The sequence below is a fragment of the Heloderma suspectum genome, chromosome 1 (assembly GCF_057233095.1).
Source record: "Heloderma suspectum isolate Gila_16-S chromosome 1, 16-S_ref, whole genome shotgun sequence".
NCBI classification, from domain to species: Eukaryota; Metazoa; Chordata; class Lepidosauria; order Squamata; family Helodermatidae; genus Heloderma; species Heloderma suspectum.
This window is the reverse complement of record NC_139458.1, coordinates 351,187,220-351,212,758: the sequence shown is the minus strand read 5'-3', so window position 1 is coordinate 351,212,758 and position 25,539 is coordinate 351,187,220. Positions and strand designations below refer to the sequence as shown.

Sequence of the window (25,539 nt, the reverse complement as noted above, 5' to 3'; positions counted from 1 at the left end):
ACCGGGATTAAGGATGACGTTTGAATTACTTGCATGAATAAAGTCTCCTGGTCCTCTTACCTCTTTCTCAGCTCCACTTTGATCTGCAACCAGTTGGTCAAACACTGCCCCATAATCCTCGTAAATCTTCTGCATTTCATTGATGTGACTGGCCACCTTTTCCATTGCCTTGAGCGCTTCTGCAGTTTTTAAGACAAGAGCATAATTTAAGATATAGCTAAACAAGCCAGCTGAAAGTGTGCCTTTGATTTCAAACCTTGGAATAAATCATTTTAAGGAATACATGGTCTGATGGTGATAACCAGATTGGCAAGACTGCCCCAAAACAGAGCTTTGCCAAAATTTCCCAAATCATATGGGAAACCACTTCACAGTAAACCACAGTTTGTCTTGATAAGAAGAAGCCAAGCCTCCCCTTGGACTTCTTTGCTCCCCGCACTTCTCCTTCAGCATGGCCACAAGGAGACTGGAAGCTTTCACTTCAGTTTTAGATTAACCCCAGCCTGTCATGTTGTCCAAACCCAACAAACTGTGGTTAATCTTAAATATGATGTTTTGAAATAAGCCAGCTTCATAATCCAGGTGCTGAAGCTGGGATGTTCCAAAAAGCAAAACAAAACAATATTTAAGATTCAGCACAGTTTGTTGGGTTTGGATGACACCACAAGCTGCTATTAATTCAAAAAGGAAGCCAAAGCTTCTGGACTCCTCCTTGTGGCTGCACTGGAGGAGAGAAGGGGAGAGTGCCTGGGAGAGTGGGATGCTAGGCTTGTTCCCATCACAATATACCATGATTTATCATGGTGTCCAAATTCAGCCACTGAATAGTTTATGTAATAAGATTCCCCTTCAAAAAGTTCAGTGCTAACATGATCTGAATACAACAGCCACGGCAGTTTTTAAGTCGCACTTTGAACTTAAGCCAAGGTTATGAGCTCCTGGAAAGTACCTGTGAGATGGTAATGCTCCTCACTTTCAGTGTCTGTCAAAGATACCAGCTCTTTCAGGAGCAAGGGGTATTTCAACACTCTCTGAACTGGCTTGATGAGAAAGGACTCCAGTGTGGAAGAATGTTGTTTAGTGGGGTTGCGAGCCTCTAGAAAGGCCTTAAAAGCTTTATCTGTTTTGGCTAAAGAGAAAACAAAACAAAACATTAGCATTCCCAAATGAACAACATAAACCTAAGGCTCCCATGTATCCTGGACAATATTCTGTATAACTGTTCAGTGAGAGAAGACATACCTAAAGCCACTGCACTGTGCTTTGATTAGATTGGCACACTGAAAAACAGCTCGTTTCTGGCAGGCTAGAAGCTTTGGTTACATGGTTAACGGGTTTCCCTGTAGAAGCTTGCCACAGCCAATGGTATCAAGATTCACGGAGACAGGGACAAACTGTGCTGCCTGTGAGGTGGGGAGGCAGAGGGCGGGAAGCATGGTTTCTGGGGACCAAGCTCGGAGCCCTGGTTCCCAGAAACCAAAAAAATCCTATGGCCGTCTAGACACTGTCTAGCTGCTATAGGATTGCTCCCTTACTCATGTTATTGGCACAAATCGATAAAATAGGAGCAGATCAGAAAGGACAAAGTTTGGCATGTAATCTTCCATCTTAATTTACAATGACCTCTGTGAAGCTTAGGCTTCATACAAATTCAAACACCGCCTTTCTAATATACATATACTACACAAGGTGGCTTACATCACTTAAAATTGCAATATAAAAATATAACAATTATCAGCAATATAAAAAACACATGCCACAAATATTCACTATGACTGGTGTCTGTAATCAAGATTTCACCTCTGGAAATTGCACCTGGAGTGTTGTACTTTTCTGAAGTGGTACTAACCACTTCAAAAAATAAAAATAAGTCACAAAAAATATTGAGCCCTTTCTGTCAGCAGGTACAATGATAGATACTATTCACATGCAGATTTACTCACAGGAAGCTGTGGCAATGTTTGTTTGTTTTTTAGGTGGCATGTTGCCACACCCACTCATCTAAGCACTTAAAAAAAAGCCAGACTGTATGAACAATTTTTTTCTGGACATGTTCAGACTATTCTTTTAAAAAAAGGAAATGGTTTTTATAAAACCCAAACTTCATTTTCATATCTACATAGAAGACACACAAGAGGAGTAATTCCAGTACTAGCAGGGAAAAGAGGGATAATGCAAGGGGGTGGAGGGACACACAAGGGATGCTGGTGCACAAATGCTCTTATAAGTGCTGCGAAAAAAGCTTTTTTTAATTGCCTTAGTATCATACTTCATCAGAGAGCAGACTGAAAAACTAAAGCAAAAATCATATCCTTAATGCTCTCACCATGAAAAATAATTGTTCCAGTGCTTCAAATTTGTCACATACACAGATTACATCATCAAGACAATTACCTCTTTCAAGAACCTTCTGTACTTTGATGTGGTTTGCACAAAATCCACTGTACAATTTGAAGTGATCAGCATAATAGAGGAAAGAACCTCCCAAAGAGAACAGAAGTTTCTGAAACCAACACAATCAGAAGATTAGAAGAGATACACATTTTTTCTGTGGGCACCAATCTAGTTGTCAAGGAAAAACTGGTATTCTTTATTTTATTTTTAAATACTTCATTCATTCATGTAGAACATTTATAAGCCTACCTCTCAATAAGATTCCCAAAGTCCAGAACAACAATTAAAATAATGAAAAACAAACCAAAAATATCTTTAAAAAAAACAAGAGGGAATAAGTGGAAAACTGTACAGCAAACAATAAACAAAAGCACATTACTTAGGGCTGTGTATAGTTTTCCTCTACATACACCTATTTTATACCCTGCAAAAATAAAATATTAGGAACTGTGCTCCTTTTGTTTCATATCGTAGGTACTGCTTGAAAGAAACCAATATGTTGTCCTGTTTTTATTCCATAAGAGTTACTGGCGAACTTTCCTAACCCTGTTTGGATGCAACCACTGCTACTTTGTAACTGCAGCTGTTATCTGCTCTAACAGTTGCACATATTTATGAAAATATTTATACTATGCCTTTCTCTTTAAAAGATAAGATGTCTAATAACAATAAAACAAACAGATAATAAATACTTTGTGAGGTTTGTATGTACTAAATAAAACCAGTGTGTCAGGAAGAGAGCAAGGTGACCATGAATCACTTCATTGTTGCTCCTTCTAATACGTATTTTTTTTGTTTTTGTTTCTGGAAGTCACAGGTATCAAATTAATACAATTCTAGGATGAGATTAGGGAGAGACCAGGCAACCATGTGATATAGCCTGGTGTGTGCCTGCCTGCCTGTCGTAACATAAAATTATACTATCCAGGAAAAGGTAACATTTTGTACATTTGTGAGAACTTTTCTTTAGTAAAAAGCAAGACAGCACAATGTAGTTACTAAAACATCAAAACACTGGTATTTTTGCATGACAGAACAATTTAGCAGTCATGGCTCATGCCAAATAAATGGCTGCTAAACCTTTGCTTGTAGGCTAATTGTGGAGAGCCTTCATGTGGAATGGAGATTTATTTATATTTTTTGGTACTTCTGTGTTGTGCTTTATTCTTTCTCCTGTTTAGTGCTCAGTTGTTGGATTACTTTAGTTTATTTGTCCTGTTTTATTGGATATTATATGTATTAATATTTCCTCTATCTATTTAACTGCCAACATTATGGTTATTTGTAATTGTTTTTACTGTATTTTTTAATATTGTGATATTGCTGTTTGATACCTCGTAAATTATATTTACTGTTATTCACTATGTTGTGAGCCCTTTTGGGCATGATTTTGTGGAAAAGTCGCATACAAATAAATGATGATGATAAAGACTGAGTGCTGCTGTGCTAGTCATAAAGCCTCCTCATAAAAACTACAGTTCCCAAGATGCCTTAGAAAAACCCATGACTACTGACTGACTTAAGTTTTAAACAGATTAAGTTTGGAGTGCATATGTCTCAAATTCATAGTTCTCAAAATAATCAGGGGCCCTCCATAATGAAACATGGGTGATTTTAAAGAGGCAGCAAGATGCGCTCATTGCTGCCACTTAACCAAACCAGGTTCTTATATATCTTAACTATGCAGAAAGTTTGAGGGCTGGTCCCCTTCCCTCACTGACCTGCTATTTTCCCATTGCTAGCCACTTGAGAAGACAGAGTATGCAGACAAAAGGTCTACCTTTGGTTTGTTGTGGAAAGATTAGGTGGTTTTGCTTCTCAGCTTAAGCAAGGCTTACTAGTAAGAAGCTTGAGAATCCCTGACATAAAGGCCTATCTCCTTTTGACCTACTGACTGAATCCATGAAGGGAAGTATTCTACTAGTATTCAGGGTAGCTTTCATCATAACTTAAAAAGAGCTCCTATTGCTTTTAGAAGTTGCTTATATCTGACAGTAAATAGATGTAATTCAGAAAGGACTGTGCAGGTTAGGAGCATCCAAAGGCATTTGCATCAGTGGTGGTGACACAGCTGAAGAAAGGAAGAGCTTCTGGAAAAAGCAAACATAGTTCAACCTTTAAAAATTAGTTCACTGGACCTTTATCTTATATGCCTTTCTAAGAGAAGAGTGGGCAACTTGTGGCCCTCCAGATATTTTGGCCTACAATTCCCATCATCCTTTACAATTGGCTTTGCTGGCTAAGACTGATGGAAGCTGTAGGCCAAAGCATTTGGAGGGCCACAAGTTGCACACAGCTGTTTTAAGACTACAACCACCACCACTGGAGAAGAAAATTCTGGATTGTGTCCAGTGGTGTATTTCCACTAGTGAAACCGACACCAGCAGCAGGTCAAATATTCCATCCCCCTACACCCCAACAAATCTGGTCCAGAGGTTTGGGGGACTGCAGGAGGAGGGAAAGAGAAACTCTGATTGCATGAGCAGACATCTACATGCCTCACATTGGATTTAGCCCACTATTGTTGCATTCAACACACATAACCATGCAAAGGCTGCAGGGCATACACACAATCATATTTTGCCTATGATATCAGGGTTGGTTGTGTGGGAAAACTACTGCTTTCTACATCAGATTCTTTCCTGTACATTAAGAGCAAGGAGGTAAAACTGGCTTTCAGAGTGTGACTTTGTACCTTTGGTTTAGCATTATGTGAATGAGCCTTCCACTCCCCTTTCCAAACCTCTGGCACAGCCATGAGGATGAGATCAGAAGCTTTTGCTTCCATTTTCAATTAGTCTCAGCTTAGCATTATGTCCAAACCCTAACTGTGGTTAGCTATGCTTTATTGGAACAAGCCAGGTTCATAAACCACAGTTTGAAGTTGGCTTGTTTCAGACTAAACACAGTATGGCTGGGTTCAAACATAATGCTGAATGAGGCAATGCCCAATGCAGCATTAGTGCCAGAGCAAAAATGCATGCCCACTGCATACAATAGAGGTAATTACAGAAATGCAAACTGCCTCTAAGATAATTCAGTAAAAGTCAAAATAGCTTCATTTTGGGTGACTTAGATTTTATGCATAAAAACTTGAAGTGACAGAGAGGGAAAGGAAGGAGAAAAAGAAGCCAAGGTAATAAGCATTACTCTCATAATGCATTTTTTAAGCATATCAAGAGTTTGAGATTTTGTATTTACCCGGAACTGGGAAGGGGTTTCAAGCGTGTTAAAATCAGAGCAGGAAGAAATTCCATCTTCAAGGGTCTCTAAAAATATCTTCTGAAAATCCAGCATCTCTGGCAGACTGCCAAACAAAGACTCCATCTACATGAAAGGGGCAGAAATCAAATATGAAGAATGTAAGTTGTTTGTACTTTGCAGTAATACTGCCTAAGAGAAGACAATCCATCAATGTGTTGCTAGAGATAAACAAAGAGATACTTAACAGTAATGAATTTGTCTCATAATAGTTTTGGCACTGAATGAAGAACAAGTGGTTTCTGAAACAAAGATTTCTTAGAAACATTTTCGTCAGAAGCGCAATCAATTTTTATAACTGAGATACGATTAATGCCGGAGATAGAAAAACAAAGTGTGCTTTTTCTTTCATGTATGATATGATGGAAATGCCCATAACATTGCAAAAGATTGGAAAGCAGTTAAAACAACAACAACAGAAATGCCTTACCTCATCTTGAGTGAGGAAGGTCTCACTTTGAAGAGGCTCCAAGTATAATTCAAAGAGGCAGCTCAGATCCTATAAGGGTACCAAAATTACACAACCAGTTAACACCAGTTCAAAATACGATTTTAAAAGAAAACACTTCTTTTGATAATATTCACATGGATATATGAGCTAATGCTGATAAGAAATAATTTTCATTGGGATCTGGCCCCTTATTGTTCTAGAGCTATTGTCTGACTTCCAACATTGTGAGGCTCCTAGCATGAAGGACTGCAGAGAAATAGCTGTTAGTTTGATAATTCAAAGGCAGCTATGGAACATACTATAACAACAATAAAAACCTCAATAAGCGTACATATCAACCTTCTAAAGCAGAGGTGGGGAATGTTCTTTTTTATGGTGAGAGCTGCATTTCTTTGAGGGAAATCTCTCAGGGGCTGCATACCAGGAGTGGGGGGGGGGGGGCAGGAGGCAGATTTGGCCATGGGCAGGGCCAGAGCTGGCGGTAGGTCATCCATTTTGTTTCTGCCACGTTCTCTCTCTCCTCCTCTCCCATTCCCATTCTCACCTCTTCTCTCCCCACTGGAAATTGTTTTCACTTGAACTCTCCCCACACTTGGTGACCCCACATCTCTGCCATACACTTCCAAAGGCTTGCCCAGGGAAGCTTCTGTGTGCACATCCAATGCAGGGGAACCAAAGTGAAAGCAGTTGCACTTGCAAGAGGAAATTATGAAGTAAGCACTGCTGATTAATATACAGCAAGCAACCACAAAACGTAAGAGGAAGAGCTGCAGAGAAAAATGAACATGTAAATTATTCCTATTACCTTCACATAGGATTTCTCTGTGTCCATAAGCTCTTGGATGACCTTCCGAAGTCTGTCTGCGTCTGTAAGCTGTCGCGTCAGTGGTTTTAGAGGGGGAATGTCCTTTATTCCTTCCATACCATTTACCTGAGCTTCATGGAAATGTGGACACAATGCTGAAATCTGTTCAGAGCTCTGTAGGTGGAAAAGAGCATTTTATATTTACTACAATATTTACGACATTTTGCTGGCACACTGACTCCTTTAAGACAACCCACCCCTGGCCAAGAAGTCAAGTTCTAACAGTGAAATAGAACTGTGTTGCACAAGCTGCCTTACTCGCACATACGTGTGCATAGGATTGCAGCCTACGTCTGTAAATCGGGGTGGGCAATTTGTGGCCCTCCATATGTTTTGTCCTATAACTCCCATGATACCTCACCATTGGCTATGCTGGCTAGGGCTGATGGGGGTGGTAGGCCCAAACATCTGGAGGGCCAGAAGTTACCCATCCCTGCTCTAAATATTTAATGGACATAGTATAGCTGGTGACCAAATGATTTACAAACAAAAATGAACCTACATCCTTGGCCCTAACCTAACAATATCTAGTGCTCATTTTATATTGTCTACTGAGGAGGATGGGAAAGTTTTTCTGTTTTCATTTAATGGCATTAACATTATACATTTATAAGGAAGAGGATTTTTGAAAGAGCCCTGAACTAGCTTTTCTCTCCTTGGTTTCTGATTTTACTTTTATGTTATAGTTATTGAGACATCATAAAAATACACAATACACTGTAAAATCTTAAGGGCAGACTTTGAATGACAATACAGCTGTTTAATCAAGAACACTGGCTGGCCAACAGAAATGTAAAACAAAAACACAGAATTGCCCTGTTAAAAGAGAGATTTGGGTCTGATTCACATATAATGGCAAACCAGAGTATGGGTTGAGTATGGGTTGTAGTTGAATCATGGGTTGGTGTTATGTGTGAACCCTGCACTATGGTTTAACTACGCGTTATTAACCATGAGCTACCCAGGAAGAGAACCCATGGTTTGTTGTTGGGTTGCGAACTCTGGGTTGTTCATGGTTAACAACTCATAGTTAAGCCATAGTGAAAGGTTCGCACATAATGACAACCCACAATTCAGCGACAACCTATATTCAACCTGTACTCTGGATTGGCATTACGTGAAAACCAAGTCATTGTATTTGAATTCTGGGAGTTGTGGGGTGTCTTGTAGCATCTCATAGAAGAATCTGCATAACTTTGACCAGCCTCTGTCAGCGCAGAAGGCATTCAACCTAAACTTGAACCATAAACTTATAGCTCATTGTAAAGGAAATCTTATAATCTTATAAATAATAATTTCAAATGTTTTAAAAACATGGTCAGCGTTAATTTGTCCCCACTAGATTTCATTATTTTTCAGAGAAAGCTAATTTAGTTCTTAATTACACTGTGCTCGATCCAGAACTTTAAATAGCCTTTCCAGAATGGTGACTTTGTAGATAGTGTGCCCTGTTCCTTACTTCTATTTCAGAAGTAAGTGACCCACTATAATATTGAACAGATCTGTAATTGCTTTAATGCACACAGCATTAAACTTTTCACTTCATAGATGTATTGTGAGTTTGCAACTGGCATAGAATGACCAAAATTACAGAAGTTCTTTAATACCATATTAAATAAGTCAAAAGCTCACTGTTTTCAGTTTAATGTCCATTTATGATACCAGAAGCCTGAAAGAAGAAGTTACTTACTAGCATATAAACATATTACAGGAGTCAGACTGGGATCACTAGCACAGCCTTGAGAAGGGGACACTGCAATGTCATTTTGTCAAGACACTATACCCCACATATGCTTTACATGCAAGACACCACATACATGCATTAAGGGCCAATCACGCAGCAGCCAGCTCCAATTCCCTGCTGTATGGATTCATACAATACAAGCGGCTGGAAACATGTATCTGTCATGTGCATACATTACAGTAACCTTCTCCAACCTGGTGTCCTCCAGATGTGTTGGACTGCAACTTCCATTGTTTCCAGACAGCATGGGAGATGATGGCTGGAGGTGACGGCCATTGTAATTCAACACATCTGAAGGACACCAAGTTGGAGAAGGCTGTACTACAATTTCACAGGTACATGTAAAACATTTTATAGGCACCTGGGAAAAAATGTACAATGTGAAACAGCTGTCAGACTCACAATAATTTCATTCTCTAGTCCAGTGCATGTGACTACAGTTACTAGTCCACAGATGACACATCTGCCCCATTGTGCAAAACTGGGGGAGAAGGGAAAGAGGAGAGAGGAGTCATAAAATAAGTGAGGTTTGTCCTCAACACTTTCCATTTTTCCTGCGCATCTCTCTGTAGCTCTCTTTGTGCCAAAGGATGCAAAACACATTTTTACTCCCTCACTTCCATAGCTGTTTACAGCGCCGAATGTTTTGCTCAAATACCTTGCCAAATCTCCTGAGAGTTGTTATTACAAGCTCTCCAATTCTCAGTCTTCTCAACCCAACTCACCATCTGCAGCACAGTGCTAAATGAATGACATAGGATTGCTTGACAGAGTATTGGTTATGCAGAATTTTGCCTTAGGCAAAACAACACATTAGTGTGTGATTGCATTTAACATGTCTGCTTTTGTTTTTAAATACCAGCCATAGGAGGGGTGAGGGAATCAGAATCAGGACCATGAGAGGTGGACTTTAAGCCTTTCCCCACTCACCATAGTCCTAAAAAAAATTGCCCACTGATGTGGCTAGTCGTGCTAATACCAGCCAGGTAGGGATTATTTTCATCTGAACAAAGGTATGCGGAGGGGGGGGGTAAAGTCCTCTCCTTATGTGTTACAGTCGCAATCCTGATCATCCTCCCCCCACATGAGGTTTTTATAAACACAAACAGAAGTGTTAGATGCTATCTTGCATTTAAGATAATACATGGTTTGGCCCTAAATTGGAGACTTTAGATGAGGCAAAGGAATGTTGCTGTCCATTCGAATCCTTAAAATTTCTATGATTCTTAATTATGGCTTTTCTGTGTCTTGGTACTGAATGACAATGTCCTCTTTCAGCTACATCTTTTCTCAGTTCTCTCTTGTGATTAATCCCCTCCCGCCCATACCTTCCTAACTGGTGTCTGCTTTCTTATTTTAATCCCACTCACACCAGTCTCTCCTTGTTTCCTGCCCTTTAGATTTCATGTCTGTGAGCAAAGACTTTCTGTTTTATCTCTGTAGGTGCTTAAGAAAGATGACAATCATCTTTGGTGCTGCAAATAAAACAGGTTAGTCATGCTGCTTCTTGTTTAATCACTCTTATGTTCCCATTTAAAACCCTTTTGTTTTACAAGGCCAGCGCAGTAAGGTTTGTTGGAGAAAAGCGACAGAAAGAAACACTGTTGTATGGTGTTTTTTTAACCCTGCAGAAAGTGGGAGGGAGGGTGAGAGAAACGGTCAATATTTCAAACTCCAGCATTTTTATAACAAATGACTGCACCTGCAAACAATGTCAGCATTAATCTTCAATTTGTTATTTTAGGATGGGGAAGAAATGGAAGCAGTGACAGATTTTATTTTCTTGGGCTCCAAGATCACCGCAGACGGTGACTGTAGCCATGACATTAAAAGATGCTTGCTCCTTGGGAGGAAAGCTATGGCAGACCTAGACAGCATAATAAGAAGCAGAGACATCACCTTGCCAACAAAGGTCCGTATAATCAAAGCTATGGTTTTCCCAGTAGTAATGTATGGCTGTGCGAGCTGGACTATAAGGAAGGCTGAGCACCGAAGAACTGATGCTTTCGAACTGTGGTGCTGGAGAAGACTCTTACGAGTCAGTCCCCTGGACTGCAAGGAGGTCAAATCAGTCCATCCTATAGGAAATCAACCCTGAGTGCTCAATGGAAGGACAGACACTGAAGCTGAAGCTCAAATATTTTGGCCACCTAATGCGAAGAGAAAACTCTCTGGAAAAGACCCTGATGCTGGGAAAGATTGAAGGCAAAAGGAGAAGGGGACGGCAGAGGATGAGATGGCTAGATAGCATCACCGATGCAATGAATATGAACTTGAGCACACTCCGGGAGACAGCAGAGGACAGGAAGGCCTGGCATGCTATGGTCCATGGGGTCACGAAGTGTCGAACATGACTTAACGACTGAACAACAACAACAATGTTAATTTGCAATAATAAAGGAGAACAAAATAGATGTTGATCGTGATAGAAATGGTCTTTTTCTAGTTTTCTGCTCTGTTGGTGCCATCCAATCTATCTGTCCAAGACATTTTTCTGGAATGTGACTGGCTTAAGCTCTGTCCAGATCCAACGCACTTGTCACATTTAATTTTGTATCATCTTGCATTGTCCCAGGATTGCACGCAGTTCTTATTCAGTCGATGTTTAACTTCCCGAACTGTAGGCTTTATAGTTATTCCTAAAATAGATTTGTGCAACTGCACCCATATATACAACCCATCCAATATATTAGATGCAATATACCAAGGAGTATCCCCCCCAAAGTTGAGGTGGACCTTTAAATGACTGAGCTTGGCTTTAGTTAGAGAGAGATTGATAGGCAGAATGGACAAGGTGTACGGCTAAATGGATGAACAAAACAAAAAAGAGGATAAAGAGTGGGCTAAAAGCTGAGAAGAGAGACCCCAGAGACTTCCATCCAGTGCAATTGCAGAAAAGCCAATACTTCTACACTTTTGAAAGAAAACCTAGAACTGAACCTCTAAGCATGAGCAAAGTATGGCATCCAACAGGATCTGGTGTGGATTGTGCAATAAGATGCTAATTTGGACACATCTTTCTGACTATCAGGGGTCAAAGTTTTTATAAGAAGGTTCTGTTGTGCAAACAAAAGGAAATGTATGAAGGAACTATAAAACTCATTTCTAACGGTGGATATACCCATTTCTTCCTACGAATGCCTAGCTTGGAATCTGCTTTAGACTTCTTAGAATCATAGAATCATAGAATAGTAGGGTTGGAAGGGGCCTATAAGACCATTGAGTCCAACCCCCTGCTCAATGCAGGAATCCAAGTCAGAACATCCCAGACAGTCCAGCGTCATCTTGAATGCCTCCAGTGTGGGAGAGCCCACCACCTCCCTAGGTAATTGGTTCCATTGTAGTATTGCTCTAACAGTCAGGAATTTTTTCCTGATGTTCAGCCGGAACATCTTTTTGACTTTCATATGACCATTTTTTTTAATCAGTGCAAGCATGATATTTTCTAATCAAAGTACTTTCAAGTACAGATACTCTCAGGTAGCTTGTTAAAGACAGATGACTTCCTGTCAAAAGAGGGAAAAACATTTTCATAATTATCCAAATGCTCTGAATTCATACACATGCTTGTGTTCATAGGTGAGACCACACAAGAAATACCAGCAGTCCACAGACCCCTGAACACAAGTGCAACCTTCAGACTTTGGCTTTTTATCACTCCTAGCATATTAAAAACAAACTGCAGATAATCATGCATCCCTTAATAATATGCTACCAGGAACAAATTAAACATTAGAGGTAGAAGTGCAGAAGTGACATCTAAGGAATTAATGAGGTTCATACTGATGGCATCTCACAGGGTAAAAAGTAGTTCTGCAGTTTTCCAGCTAACACTGAAGTAAGTCATGGTATATGGAGCTATGGCAAATAGCCATGCCAGAAAAAATGATTTGCCAACTGAAATTAGCTAGAAGCAAAGCCAAAACATCTCATTTTTAAATAAAATATGGCATGATTTTATTGTATATACTAATCAGGGACATACACAGCAATATCCATCAAAGCCCTTCCTCAGATTATTGAAAAGAGACTAAGGATGCAATCATATGCACGTTTAGAACAAAAAAAGTCCTACAACTCCGGGACTTTTGCTGGCTGGGGAATGCTGGGAGTTGTAGGACTTTTTTCTAACTAAATATGCATAAGATTGTGACCTAAATATAACCTGTTATTATGAAAACCTCCAAACAGTCAATGGACCCCACTTATGCTTTTGTCTGTAAAGGGGGAAAAAATTAAATGTATTACCTTCTGTCAACAATTAGATTTAAATGTGATGTATTTGTCACTGTAAATCAAAAACTAAAAAAGAGGTAGAAATACGGCTACTATACAGCTATAGGTCAGATGATTCTATCAACTGTTATAAATTTTAATGCAGATGTGTTTTATGTAGTAGATATGTGGCTAGGGTGAGGGCGGGAGTTAAAAGTTCCCTCGTCTAAGGAAAATGCATCTAGTGTGTTGCTAAAAATTATCCAGCCACAGCTGAAGAAAAAATAAATCCTCAGTCAATACTGCCAGCGCAGCATCCTTTTCAAACAAACAACACACTGCTAGATTAGACCACCACCATGCAAGTGGGATATTACAAGGCAATCCACAAACTCGCTAAACTGATGTATTTGAGAAGGCTCTGCTCAACTGAAGCCAATGGGTAAGTATTAGTATGAAGCATATCTTCACCCATATTATAACCCCTTGTAATTGATGTTGAATGTAGGAAGTTAGCGGTCTCTCTCCAACATCTCTGAAGTACACAGGCGAAAAAGATCCTTTAAGACTCAGTGCACTCCTGGACATTTAAAGGTAGTGCAGATACAAGGTGTCCCGCTCCTGTGTTGGATGTTCTAAGTCATGCCCTGCTACTGCCACTCTAAACACCAAAGCACATCAATTAGAAGAGAGTTGCAGGCTACTGCAAACACTTAAGGGGTCTATTTAACCAATCTCCCTCTGTATTTAAGTACATTTATTTTAATTTCCACACTTGTCTTTTATATGGCAGTGACCCAACCTGGAAAAGGCTAACCATATGTGGAAGTAGGCCTCTGTGTTCATAGCAGGAATGAGCGCAAAAATCATATGCACATCTGAATGTATAACTTTCTGTCCACCTTGCATTACTAATCTGGATCAGAATGAACAGTGAAGAGTTCAATCCCATTGAAATTAGTACAGTGTGGATACATGGCTTCTGCATTTATGCTCGCAGCTCCTGCTTCTGCATACAGAACTCCTTCTTTCCCCAGATCAGGCTGCCTGCCATCAGTGTGGCTGATCTTTGAGGAGCTACGTGCATGACTGCACACCAATCCAAAGAGAATCATACTGACAGAAATATTATCTGAGAAACATGTTCTTCTGCTCCCAATATAGTAGCAATTTGCCACTTTTCAGAAGGCATTATCTTGATGTTATAGAGCTGTACTTCACTGGTTCTTTTACATGCCATCTCAGATAGTTTAACAATGAGATGCAGAAGGAGGACAACTCTATACATTTTTGCAAAGAACTCTGAAACAGCACAGTTATGGAGGTGTGATTCAAGATACAGTAGTATTGTTTTTGACACAAATCTCAAACACAGTCTGTTAGAACAACAACAACACTAAAGCAAACTGAGTCAACATCAAGAGTCTGTTAATTACTGTCATGTTCACTTATGGATGCATAGCATCTATTAACCATTACGTATACATTTGCTGGAATGATTCTTACTTTGTATATACATTTTTTCTTCTTAGCCTTTCTAATTTTGTATTTCAAGTTTGCTCAAACAATTATAATAAAAACGTACCCTTGAAACTATCCTCCGCAGCGAGCTGTGGGCTGATGTTTGCTGCTTTGCTTTCTTTCCTAAAGCTAAGCTCTTAACTTTGGTTTTACTTTGTTTGAAAGCAGGCATTGTATCTTGCCACAATGGGGGGTGAGGTGGCTGGTTGAGGAAACAACCACTCCAGAAAGCAAGGTGATAAGGCCCTTTATTAGCTCACTGTACTCTAAGTTGTACTGCGCCAATACGGAAAAACACTAACCAGCAGTGACCTTGTGCACTGATGTATGCTGACCTGATATGGTGCTGCCCTGCATTTGCTTGAGCTATAGGAAAGAATATCTGTCTCAGAAATTATCTCTCTTACAAAATTATTCCAATTCCTTGTAAAAATAACAAACAATAACAAAACCCTCAAAGTGCATTTGGACATTATATGATCTCTCTTTTAAAGAAAAGTGAAATTTAGGTATAAAAAACTGAAACACAAATACTGCAAGGTAGATATTAATTTTGTAGATCAAATCGCAAGAGGAGCCTACCAGCTAACAAAGCCTGTGAAATTTATTGCGTAAACAAAAACACTAGGTACTATTAGAAAGTGGCTGGCATGGAGAAAACAGAAGGGATGAGTGACTCTGAAGGTCATTGAAAGTTTCAGTGACACTGATGCTCTGTTAAACGTTTTGGCCATTAAAGCTGTGGCTTAAATAAACAACACAGCTTTGGAAAGGTAGAATGCTGAAAGTAATATACAGTTTGGTTGGTGTTTTCTTTATATAATTGCTCTTGTCCTTTATTTTAACTCCCTGTTTGTAATTGCATCAGTACATAAATCTAATCTGTGCTCATTAATTAATTCATATCTGAAAGGGCATTCAACTGCCCATACTTTGTTGTATGGCCTGTGTTTTAATTGTAGATTTGTGATATTTGATTATTATTGTTTTTAATGTTTACGGTGCAGCCTCACTTAGAGACCTAATACTCAAAAAGTGGGATAAAAATGTGTTAATGAAACAAATACAAACGGAATTCTTTCTAGAGCATTTGAAAATGTTTTCTGGGCACAATATTACATGATTGAGGAACAAATGCATTATGATAGCAAAGATTACATTAAAAGTACAGAAACCTCTATTTTTAGTAATGAAATCAAGCTAAAGAACAAAAGTATTTTCAGCTTGAGATTTAAAAAAAAAAAAAACGTACTAGTTCAAGATATAATGTTCATGCTGAGGCTAAGCAATAATAAAACTCTCTTCCCCTTAAGTTATAATTTGGTCCACAGCAGGCGTGGAGAAACATTTTCAGCCCAACGGCTGCATCGGCTCTGGTCAAGATGTTGAGGGCTGCGTGCTGATAGGAGAGAAGCCCTTTCCCCTGAGAGATGCCTTTCTCAACAGTGGGGCTGGGGAAAGGGCAGGGCCTGAAAGAGGGGGCAGGGCCTGGGGAAGAAGGTTAGCGGGCTGGATAGGGAACTTCTGTGAGCCATATTTAGCCCATGAGCTGGAGGATCTCCATGCTTAGTGTACAGTAATAACCTGAAGAAGATTTAATGCAGGGGCACCAGTGCTCAGTGCTTCAGACATGCCGTGGCTGTTCTCATTTATGAGTCAGGGAATGTTTTCCTGCTGAATAGGACAAGGGCATGTGTGTACTGGAGCTCCATCATGGCACAAAGACGTCACCGGATCAAGGTATGCCTCTTGATTAGGGCTGCCCATCGCTGGAAATCTGACTCTTTGGGGGCCCGACAGATCCCTGCGACAGACCAGGCTTGGTTGCATTTGCAAGCCGAGCAACGCAATAGAAACCCAGGAACCTTTTTGCGCAAAATCGCAGCAGTGTGCAACGGTGGCAGAAGCCCCCACTGCCACCACCTGCTGGCACTGGCATCGCTGCCACCACCAAGCGCAAACAAGCACACAGGCAATCAGCACTACTGAGGAGCAACTGCAGTCTTCAGGGTTGCTACCATTGTCCCTGAAAAGTGACATTGTTTATGAGAAGTTAATCATTTAGAATCCCTACACTTCTGTCCGGATATGTGATCTTAACCTCTGACACTCAACTGTGTGACCATACCAGGGGTCCCCAATTTTCGGGGGGCGGTGGACACATTTGGAAATGTGAGTGTGTGTTGTCGGCACTCACAAAATGGCTGGTTGGTGGTTAGGGCTTGCCCATTCACAAAATGGCTGCCATGGTGGGTGTGGCCAATCACACAACAACCATTTTCCCGAAGGCAAGCTGACAAGACTCAGAGACAAGTAACTTGGCGAAGAAATTTCCACAGAGAATAACAAAATACCCATTTCACAGAAGACAAACTTGTGATGTTCAGGAAATCAGACACACGCACAAGCTAGGCAACACACACACACAGAAGTCAAGGTAAAAGATAAAGCACACTACACCACACCAAAACAAATACTAATACACATGCCATACATGCGCCCCCCCCAAATAGGCAATGCATTCATACATGCACAGCATACAACAAATACTTCTCTTACTCCTCACTGCCTTCACCAGCCCCCCAGGATGCTGCCCCACCCCCTCCATCTCCCCTCCAGATGCTCCTTATCGTCCCCAGCATACCTTTTCCTTTCTTCTTGGTGGCTGGGCGCACTTTAAAAAGAAGGTGGGCTGCAGCCACCCACAATGTTTAATTTCTAAGACTGCCTATGGGGCCCATGTAGGGCTTAGGGGCACTGGGGGGGGCGGGAAGTTGGCGCTGAAGGTCAGTGCTTCACTTTGCGGCATGCCAGCCTTCCACTGAATTTCTTTTTAATTTAAGAAAGGCTTCTTTTAGCTTGGTGGGTGTCAATGGAGGGGTCTGTGGGCACAGTGGTATCCATGGCCTCCCAGGACTATACTAATGGTTAGAAATGACATGCGAAGACTGTGCCCATTTTTAATTAGTCTTATTACATGCTAGCAAGATGCTTGTCATGATCAGTGAGGAAGGGCAGAATAGGAAGAGAGCCCATATGCTCAAAGAGTTTGAGGAGTGGGCCCCCGCCTCTGTGGAAGCCAAACAATCATTAGGGCAGGGTAGGGCCCCAGCGTGGAGCACTTTGCTTTCTCCCATTGGAATGAATGGCAGACACTCACTTATAGAGAGAGAATATACATGTACACACAAGAGACACTGCTGGGCTGGAGGCTAATCCGGCTCCATCAATCAAGGTAACATTGGCTCGTGCAGACTGTTGGTTGTTGTTGTTTTTAAACTTATTTTGAAATTCAGGTTTTCATTTATTTTTTTTTACACTTACAAAATACAATGGTGTAAATTCGACACAAACAAACACACACACACCATGGAAGAGACACATGAGTCCCACCCACCCACTACAGTTTTTTCAAATTGCAACTTATCTTCTTTTTCCCATAAAACATAATGGAAACCCCTTTGAATGGAGTCAGTTCCTATCTGTAGAGTGTTGCCTGGATTTTATGTCTTGGTCACATGTTTCTCAATGTTTCTCTCTTCTTTCTTTATAGCAGTCCTATGAGATGTGGGGAGCTGAGGCTGAAAGATGGTGATTTGCCAATAGCCTAGCTATGGCTAATCCCCACAAAGAGATGACATTTAAGTTGGAATTGCAAGTATATAGAAGGGTCATTTTTGAGATACAAAAGCGTCTTGGTTAAAAGAAGTGTAGCAACTAGCTGCTTGTGTAACTGGAACCAAAAATAGAAGTGATGACAGATGAAGCCATGACACTGTTGCTCTCTAGCCTTATCAGAAAGATACAGTTGTCAGAGTGGCTTTGCATAATCTCAGTGGAGATTTGGGGGTAGGCTTGGGAAAAAATTGGTCAGGGAATTACAGAGTTGTGTCTCAACAACTCACTTCCCCTTCTGTGCATCTGAAAATGTGTTCTTTAGTATGAATGAAGCCTGTTGTCTAAGTTTGGAATGTGTGCAAATGGGAAGAAGGGAGATTAAAGGGGACGAAGAAATGTTAGAAGCTATGTGAACTGGTGAATCTAGTATGCCGTTCCTGTGGTCATCTGATGATGCTATTGGGTCTATTTTCCCTCTTGAAGATGAACACAGGATGAACTCAAAACATCAACTGCTGGTTAACACATCAACGTTCAGCATTAGAGAACTGCAACACTGAGCAATGATTAGCATGTGTAAATGTCACATCCAGATCAAAACTCCAGACATATCTTTCATGTCATCTCACACCTGCTTTTCAACGGAATCAGTTCACAGATTTTTCTGTAAATCATCAAACGTGCTGTAACAAAGGAATGTACATGCATGCGAAAACCAGCCCAAAGACACACCCACTGAGAAAAGACCACTTCCTTACTTAATTTGTGTCCAAATTACAATATAGAGTAATATGGCTACCCCTTTGGAAACAAATTGCAATATGTGAATGAACTTCATCTTCAGTAAATCAGCACCCACTTCCATTTGGAACATTTAAAAGAAAATAATACAGCCATGTGTGATATGTAATTATCTCAAGAGATTAATCTTTAAAAACACTCGCACATTTTGTTACACCATGACTGAAAAAGGCCGCTTCGTTCTAGAGTCAACAATATCTTCATCCCTGCTTTCAATTTCATAGTGGAGGCAGAACTGAATTCAACAGATCTGGCAACTTCGTGAATCACAAGCTGCCCATATGGCAGCTGGCACACACTCTCAATTAGAAAAATTGCAGCAAAAGATCAATTCAACGATCTCATATTTGCTCCTGTAACTTGAAAAATAAAAAGTAAAAACAAAAGAAAAACATGAAAAAAGAGAGATATACCATTCAAATACCAAGAGCATAAGAGTAACCCTGCTGACTTAGACCAAAGGCCCATCTAATCCAGCATCCTCAGTGGTCAATGAGATGCTCTCAGGAAGCTTACAGCCATGGTCTGAAGAGAACAGATCTTCCTCAGTCTTGCTCCCCAGAAATGGTATCCACAGACTCATTGCCTCTGAATCTGTAAGTTTCATACAGCCATCATGACTAATAGCCAATGATAGCCTTTCTTCCATGAATTTATCTAATCCCCTTTTAAAGGCATCTAAGCTACTGGCTATTACTACATTTTGTGGCAGTGAATTCCATAAATTAACTGTGTGATATATGAAGAAGTACTTCCATTTGTCTGACCTCAAACTGCTGACCATCATTTTCATTGGATGACCTTGATTATCATGGGAGGAAGAGAAAAACATCTTTCTATCTGCTTTCTCCACACCATGCATTAATTTATTCATCTCAGTCATGTCCCCCTTAGTTGCCCATTTCTTAAACTAAAAAGCCTGAAATGCTTTAGCCTTTCCCCATACAGGTGTTCTGCAACTTTTTCCAGCTTTAAGATGGGGTGACCAGAGCTACACAAATAATTCCAAGTGTGGCCACACCGTAGATTTCTCATGGGCATTAGAACACTGTTTCATATTCAAATACTTTTCTAATAATCTCTAACATGGAATACATCTCTTTTCACAGCTGGCACACATCGATTTGACATTTTTAACCCCAATATGCATCACTTTACACCTACTTACAAGGAACCTAATTTGCCATTTCATTGTCCATTCAACAAAATGGCCAGTTTAGAGAAATCCTTTTGAAACTCTTTGCAAACTGCCCAGCTATGAAGCCTCTCAGCACCAGTGACAAAGCATCAAAGTAAAAAGATCTTTTAACACACACACATGAGTTAATCACCCATATGAGATGAAGGTAAATGCTACTTACTATTTATTAATTAAAGTCTCTCATGTAATAATTTAAAACTAATTTAAACTCATACATCATCAGCTGAAGCTAGTACAGGCTGGTGGATCCTATGTCAGTGAGGTGGTGAATCTACTCTGGGTTTCAGTCAGAACCAGTCAGCACCTTGGATAGTTTCTTTAAAGTTCTGACTGGTTCTGACTGGAACCCAGAGCATATTCACTGCCCCACTGACATTGGAGCCACCAGCCTCCACTGGCTGAAGCCAAAATAAGGGCACAGCAAAAGGAGCTAAATCCCAGAAGGGTACCCCTTTACAAACTTACAATTCGGAGCTAAATTGGGGGGGGGGGGCTGTTGTGGAATCCAGCAGAAACTTTCAGCACTGCTCTAATAGAGATTCCTGAGTGTTGCAGAGAACCTCAGCCACATACTTAAACTAAGCCCAAGTGTGGAAAGGGGCAGTAAAAGTATTACATAGGTCTATATTGACTAGAAGCACTGTGCAGTCCTAGCTAGTGGAAGAGCCTGCTTATAAACAAAAAGGGTAGGCTAGCTTCAGTTTGAAGTCTGTGTAGGCTCATGTTTTAGGTCTTATAGGGCAGCTCATGAACTAAAGTTCAGAAATAGACTAATCTGAAGTTTGAGAGTTCAGCTTTTCATTTAGTTTTTAAAAAACAAATCAAAACAAAATGAAAAAACTACATGTTCAGTGATTCTTCCCCATGATTCCCAGGGGAGTTCAAACCACACCCTTTCCTTAATCACCTAATCACATCTACCGTCCCCTCCAATTGAGGCACTGACTTTTGTCCTCTCCCCTGAATAGAAAATCTCTATTTCCAGGGGACTCAATTGAACTAGATTTCCACTCACTGGAAGCTAGTGCAAGCCAGTAGTTGAGCCACACCCTCCCTTGCTTTTTAAATGAGTCCCTCTAATCTGATTGGCTGCAGCAACAGTTGGGGCAAGTTTGGGGAAGCTGAGAGAGACAGAGAGACCTTCTGGGACATAACAGTGGTGTCCCAATCTCTGGGTGACAGCTCCTCTGCTGTCATGGAGAGTGAGCGTCTTGCGGAGGGAGAGTGTTGTTTTGTGGAAGACGGAAATGATCCCTTAGATGGGACCCATTTCTTGGAAGATGAACAAATATCCTCTTGTGCCAAGGATGTGCCTCCACGGGGTGGGGGGCTTGTGATAGTGAGATATTCAATCATTAGACACAAAGACAGCTGGGTTTGGGATGGGCGTGTAGACCACATGGCAAATTGCCTGCCTAGTGCAAAGATTGTGGATATCACACTGTCTAGATACCTTTACAGACAGTATCTGGGAGGCGGTAGCAGTGGTCATGGTACATGTTGGTGCCAATGATGCAGGGAAATGTAGTTGTAATTTAAGTTGCTAGGTAGGAGGTTGAAATCCAAGACCACCAAGGTGGCTTTCTCTGAAATGCTACCTGCTCCATGCACAGGGCCAGCTGGACAGGCAAAGCTGAGGAGTCTCAATGTGTGAATGAGACAGTGGTCACACGAATGAGAACGGATGAGAATGGTTTGGATTTATTAGTCACTGGGGAACATTTTGGGACAAGCTGAACCTGTACAAGAGGGACAGGCTTCACTTGAACCAGAACGGAACCAGACTCCAAGTGCTCAACATAAAAATGGTGAAAGTCTTGCCGAAATGAGAACAAAACGGAGCACAAACTTGCACAAAGGCCATGCAAGCAGACAATAAGAGATGTGAAAAAGCATTTTGACAAGCATATTGCTAACAACGTGAAGGCCAACAATAAAGAATTATTTAAATATATCAGAAGCAGGAAATCAGCTAGGGAGGCAGTTGGACCATTGGAAGATGACATAGTTAAACAAGTAAGGAGGATAAGGAGACCATGGAGAAACTGAATGAATTCTTTTCATCTGTCTTCACTGCAGAACATGCAAGACAAATACCTGTGCCTGAAGTAGGGTTGGCAGAGGAATCCATCAGGGGACGCTGAGCTTTTAATGGCTTGGCCCCCCTGGGCTCTACTTCACTTGTCTGCAAGCTGGCCCAACTTGACCTGTGTGGGTCGGGCCAGGTCACGGACTTCCACTGCTGGCACCACCCTGCGCAAACCCCTCGAGCTCTCCTTGCTGACACCAGCAAGGAGAGTGAGAGGGGTATTGGTGACAGGAGTCCCAGCCGCAGCCACCAGCACCGCTGCCCTTCTCCCTTCCAGGCCCTGGGAAGGAGAAGAAAAGACTTGCACACAGAACCCTGCTGCTGTGCAAAAATGCCCGAGAGGGAAAAGGAGAGACTCACACACAGTGACCCTGCCACTGTATGCAAATGACTCCTTCTCCTTCCCAGCTTCCAGGAAGGAGAAGGAGACATTTGTGCACAGAGGTGGGGAGTCTGTGAGTACCAGCAGGGAGCCTTCAGTTCACTAACGCAAACTGAGCCAGGGGCTCAGGGAAAATCCATCAAGCCCCCAAAGGGTCAGATTTCCCTGCATCAGACATCCCTAGCCTGAACTGATGTTTTTAGGAAGGGCATCTGAGGAACTGAGGCAAATAGAGGTGAAAAGAGATGACATTCTCAACCTTATTGATAAGGTGAAAGCTAATAAATCATCAGGCCCAGATGGTATCCACCCCAAAGTTCTTAAAGAACTCAAATATGAAACTGCTGATCTTTTAACAAAAATATTTAACATGTCCCTGAGATCAGCCTCTGTACCAGAGGACTCGAGAATGGCCAATGTAATGCTGGACTAGATGGACCTTTGGTCTGATCCAGCATGGCTTCTTATGTTCTTACGGAGTCATCCACAGACCTAGCCAGTTCACTCCTTACCCCTAACCCCATATCATTTATGAACAACTTAAATAGCACCAGTCCCAGTACAGACCCTTCTACGCTCCACTGTGAAAACCGTCTCATGAATTTTCTTCATTGTGAGAATTTCCTGTTGTATAATCAATCCATAAGACTACCCATCGTCTTATCCCGTATCCTCTTATCTGGCCATCTTCTTATCACTTGTCTCTGCTAAACTTACTCAAGATCCTTTGGTAAGGATCATTGTCTAAAGCTTTTTGGAAGCCCAAGTATGTCATGTCTAATGGACCATCCCTGTCTATATGCTTGTGACTTTCCTTTGCAGAAACTGTGATGATTCTTCCTCAGGAAGGCTAGTTTTTAGATGCTTTATCATTCTATCTTTAATAACCCTTTCCATAAATTTATTTGGAACAGATGTTAAGCTAATTGGCCTGTAGTTTCCTGAATCCTCCAGATCCCTTTTTAAAGATCAGCATTATCAGCATCTGGTATGGAGGATAATTTTAGAGACAAAAAGATCATCAATTTGACTTAACATTTTATTCATTGATTTAACCCCAGAGCCTCATCTCATCACCTCTCCCTAGAAAAAAAATTGGTACAACCAAGGGTATCTGTCCTACAACTTCTGCAGTGAAGAAGGATGCAAAGAATTCATTCAGTTTTTCTGCAATCTCCCTATCATCCTTCAGCACACCTTTAACTATCTTGTTATCAACAGTCTAACTGCCCCTCTACTGAAAACTTTATTTCAGCATAATGGATTACTTAGAAGGAAAATATTAGTTTTCCTGTGAATTCTATCATTTTTTAAAAGCCAGAACTATTGAGTTCTTTTCAAATCAATAAAAATCTGAAATACTGTTGCCAGACATAAAGGTGGGATATAAATAGCTGTAATAAGCAAATAAATACAAATCCTGTAAACCTTCATTATAAACATGTCATTTGATTTGTTTCTATATTAGCTATGAAGTATAATTAAATACATGGAAGCTATTTTGATCAGAATAGTGGAAGACAAGAGATAGGCCATAAAAATACACACACTCAGTCTCAATTGTAGAAACAGAAGTGACTCTTGCAATTACACAATGGCTGCATTAGCACATAATGCTAAACCATGGTTCAGTATTATGAGAATGAGCCACAATGAGCCTCAGGTTCATGCACTCCGTCCTCCTCCAGCAGAGTCACAAGGAGTTTGGAAACTTTTGCTTCCGTTGTAGATTAACTCCAGCTTGTTGTGATATCTGAACTTGGACAGTGGTTAACTTACTGTGGTTATCTGAACTGTGGTTAAACTTAAGTACAGTGTGTTGAAACAAGCCAGCATCAAACTATAGTTTCTTAAGCTCTCTTATTTCAACTAACTGTAGTTATGATTTACCACCATTTAGGTTTTAAACGATACCCTAAAACTGTAGTTAATCTAAATTGGAAGCAGATCCTTCTTTGCTTTTCCTCACAGCTCCACTAGAGGAGGAGGAGGGGCGAACTTGTGAGCCTGAGGTTCGCTGTGGCTTGTTCTTTCAACACAGCTAATATATTATGGATTTTACTTTGAAGGTTTCTAGAATATATCCTAACATAGCCTAGTTTGCAGTGCATTCATTATTCAGATAGTTTACATGTAACCTGAAACTGAATCTTTAAAATAGGGTTTATAGTACAAATCCAGCTAAGAAGTTGATACTCACTAGTTGATTTTTTTTTCTAAAATAGGTGACATTTGAAATTTAGCAGCTTAATGTGACGATGCTTAAATCTAGATTTGATTTTTTTAAAGCTTGATGAATTGCCACATTAACATTCCACTCTACTCTAGATAATTAAAGACTGCAATAGAGATTTGTTCCATATCCAAGAACCTTTCCTAAGAAGAGGAGCCTGAAACTATGGTAACCATTGAGAATTCATTTTCACTATCACTCATCTCTTTAAGAATACTTTGACTTTACCATTCATGAGACATTTAACTTTTGCCTGCCCCCCCCTTTCCGTTTTGAAACAAGACATTTTCCATTGAAACAGAAACTTACTATGGAACAGTCAAATATAATAATAGCTATTTAGGATCAAATCAGTGGCTGAGTAGGACCTTCCATCTAATTTTAATAGTACTGGTTAATAATCTGGTATTCTGTCCTTAACTACCTATTTCATCCTTCTTCGTTTGAACTTTTAAAATTTTGACATTAGAGAAGCACGAGGACAAAACTCTGCATTGTACTGAGTTTGGGGGTTTATGAACTGCATTACAAAGAAACACAGAGCAAGTGACACAGTATTTTTGTTTCAACCAGCGAGGATTAAAAAATGATAGAATCAGGATTTTGAGTTACACAGCACTGTTACTCAGGGTTCAATAAATATGTAGCCACTTCTTGTGATAGACAACACCACCATACACAAAGGTGATTTCTTTTGGATCATCAAGGTTTTTGGCCAAAGCAATTTTGCAGGTTTTCATAGTGCTTAAAAAACTGGGAGTCAA

The 25,539-nt window shown here is 40.5% G+C and overlaps 1 protein-coding gene across 1 annotated transcript in view; it reads right to left on the bottom strand.

The window, feature by feature from the left end:
• The window catches only part of TIAM2 (TIAM Rac1 associated GEF 2), a 128,214-nt gene that overhangs the window by 13,682 nt on the left and 88,993 nt on the right, over positions 1–25,539 (bottom strand). The window contains exons 15-20 of the mRNA XM_084827878.1: positions 6,912–7,085; positions 6,086–6,154; positions 5,596–5,721; positions 2,395–2,503; positions 950–1,129; positions 61–179 (exon numbers count right to left, since the gene is read on the bottom strand). Coding sequence (XP_084684004.1) covers positions 61–179; positions 950–1,129; positions 2,395–2,503; positions 5,596–5,721; positions 6,086–6,154; positions 6,912–7,085 — 777 coding nt within the window. The remainder of the gene's footprint in view (positions 1–60; positions 180–949; positions 1,130–2,394; positions 2,504–5,595; positions 5,722–6,085; positions 6,155–6,911; positions 7,086–25,539) is intronic.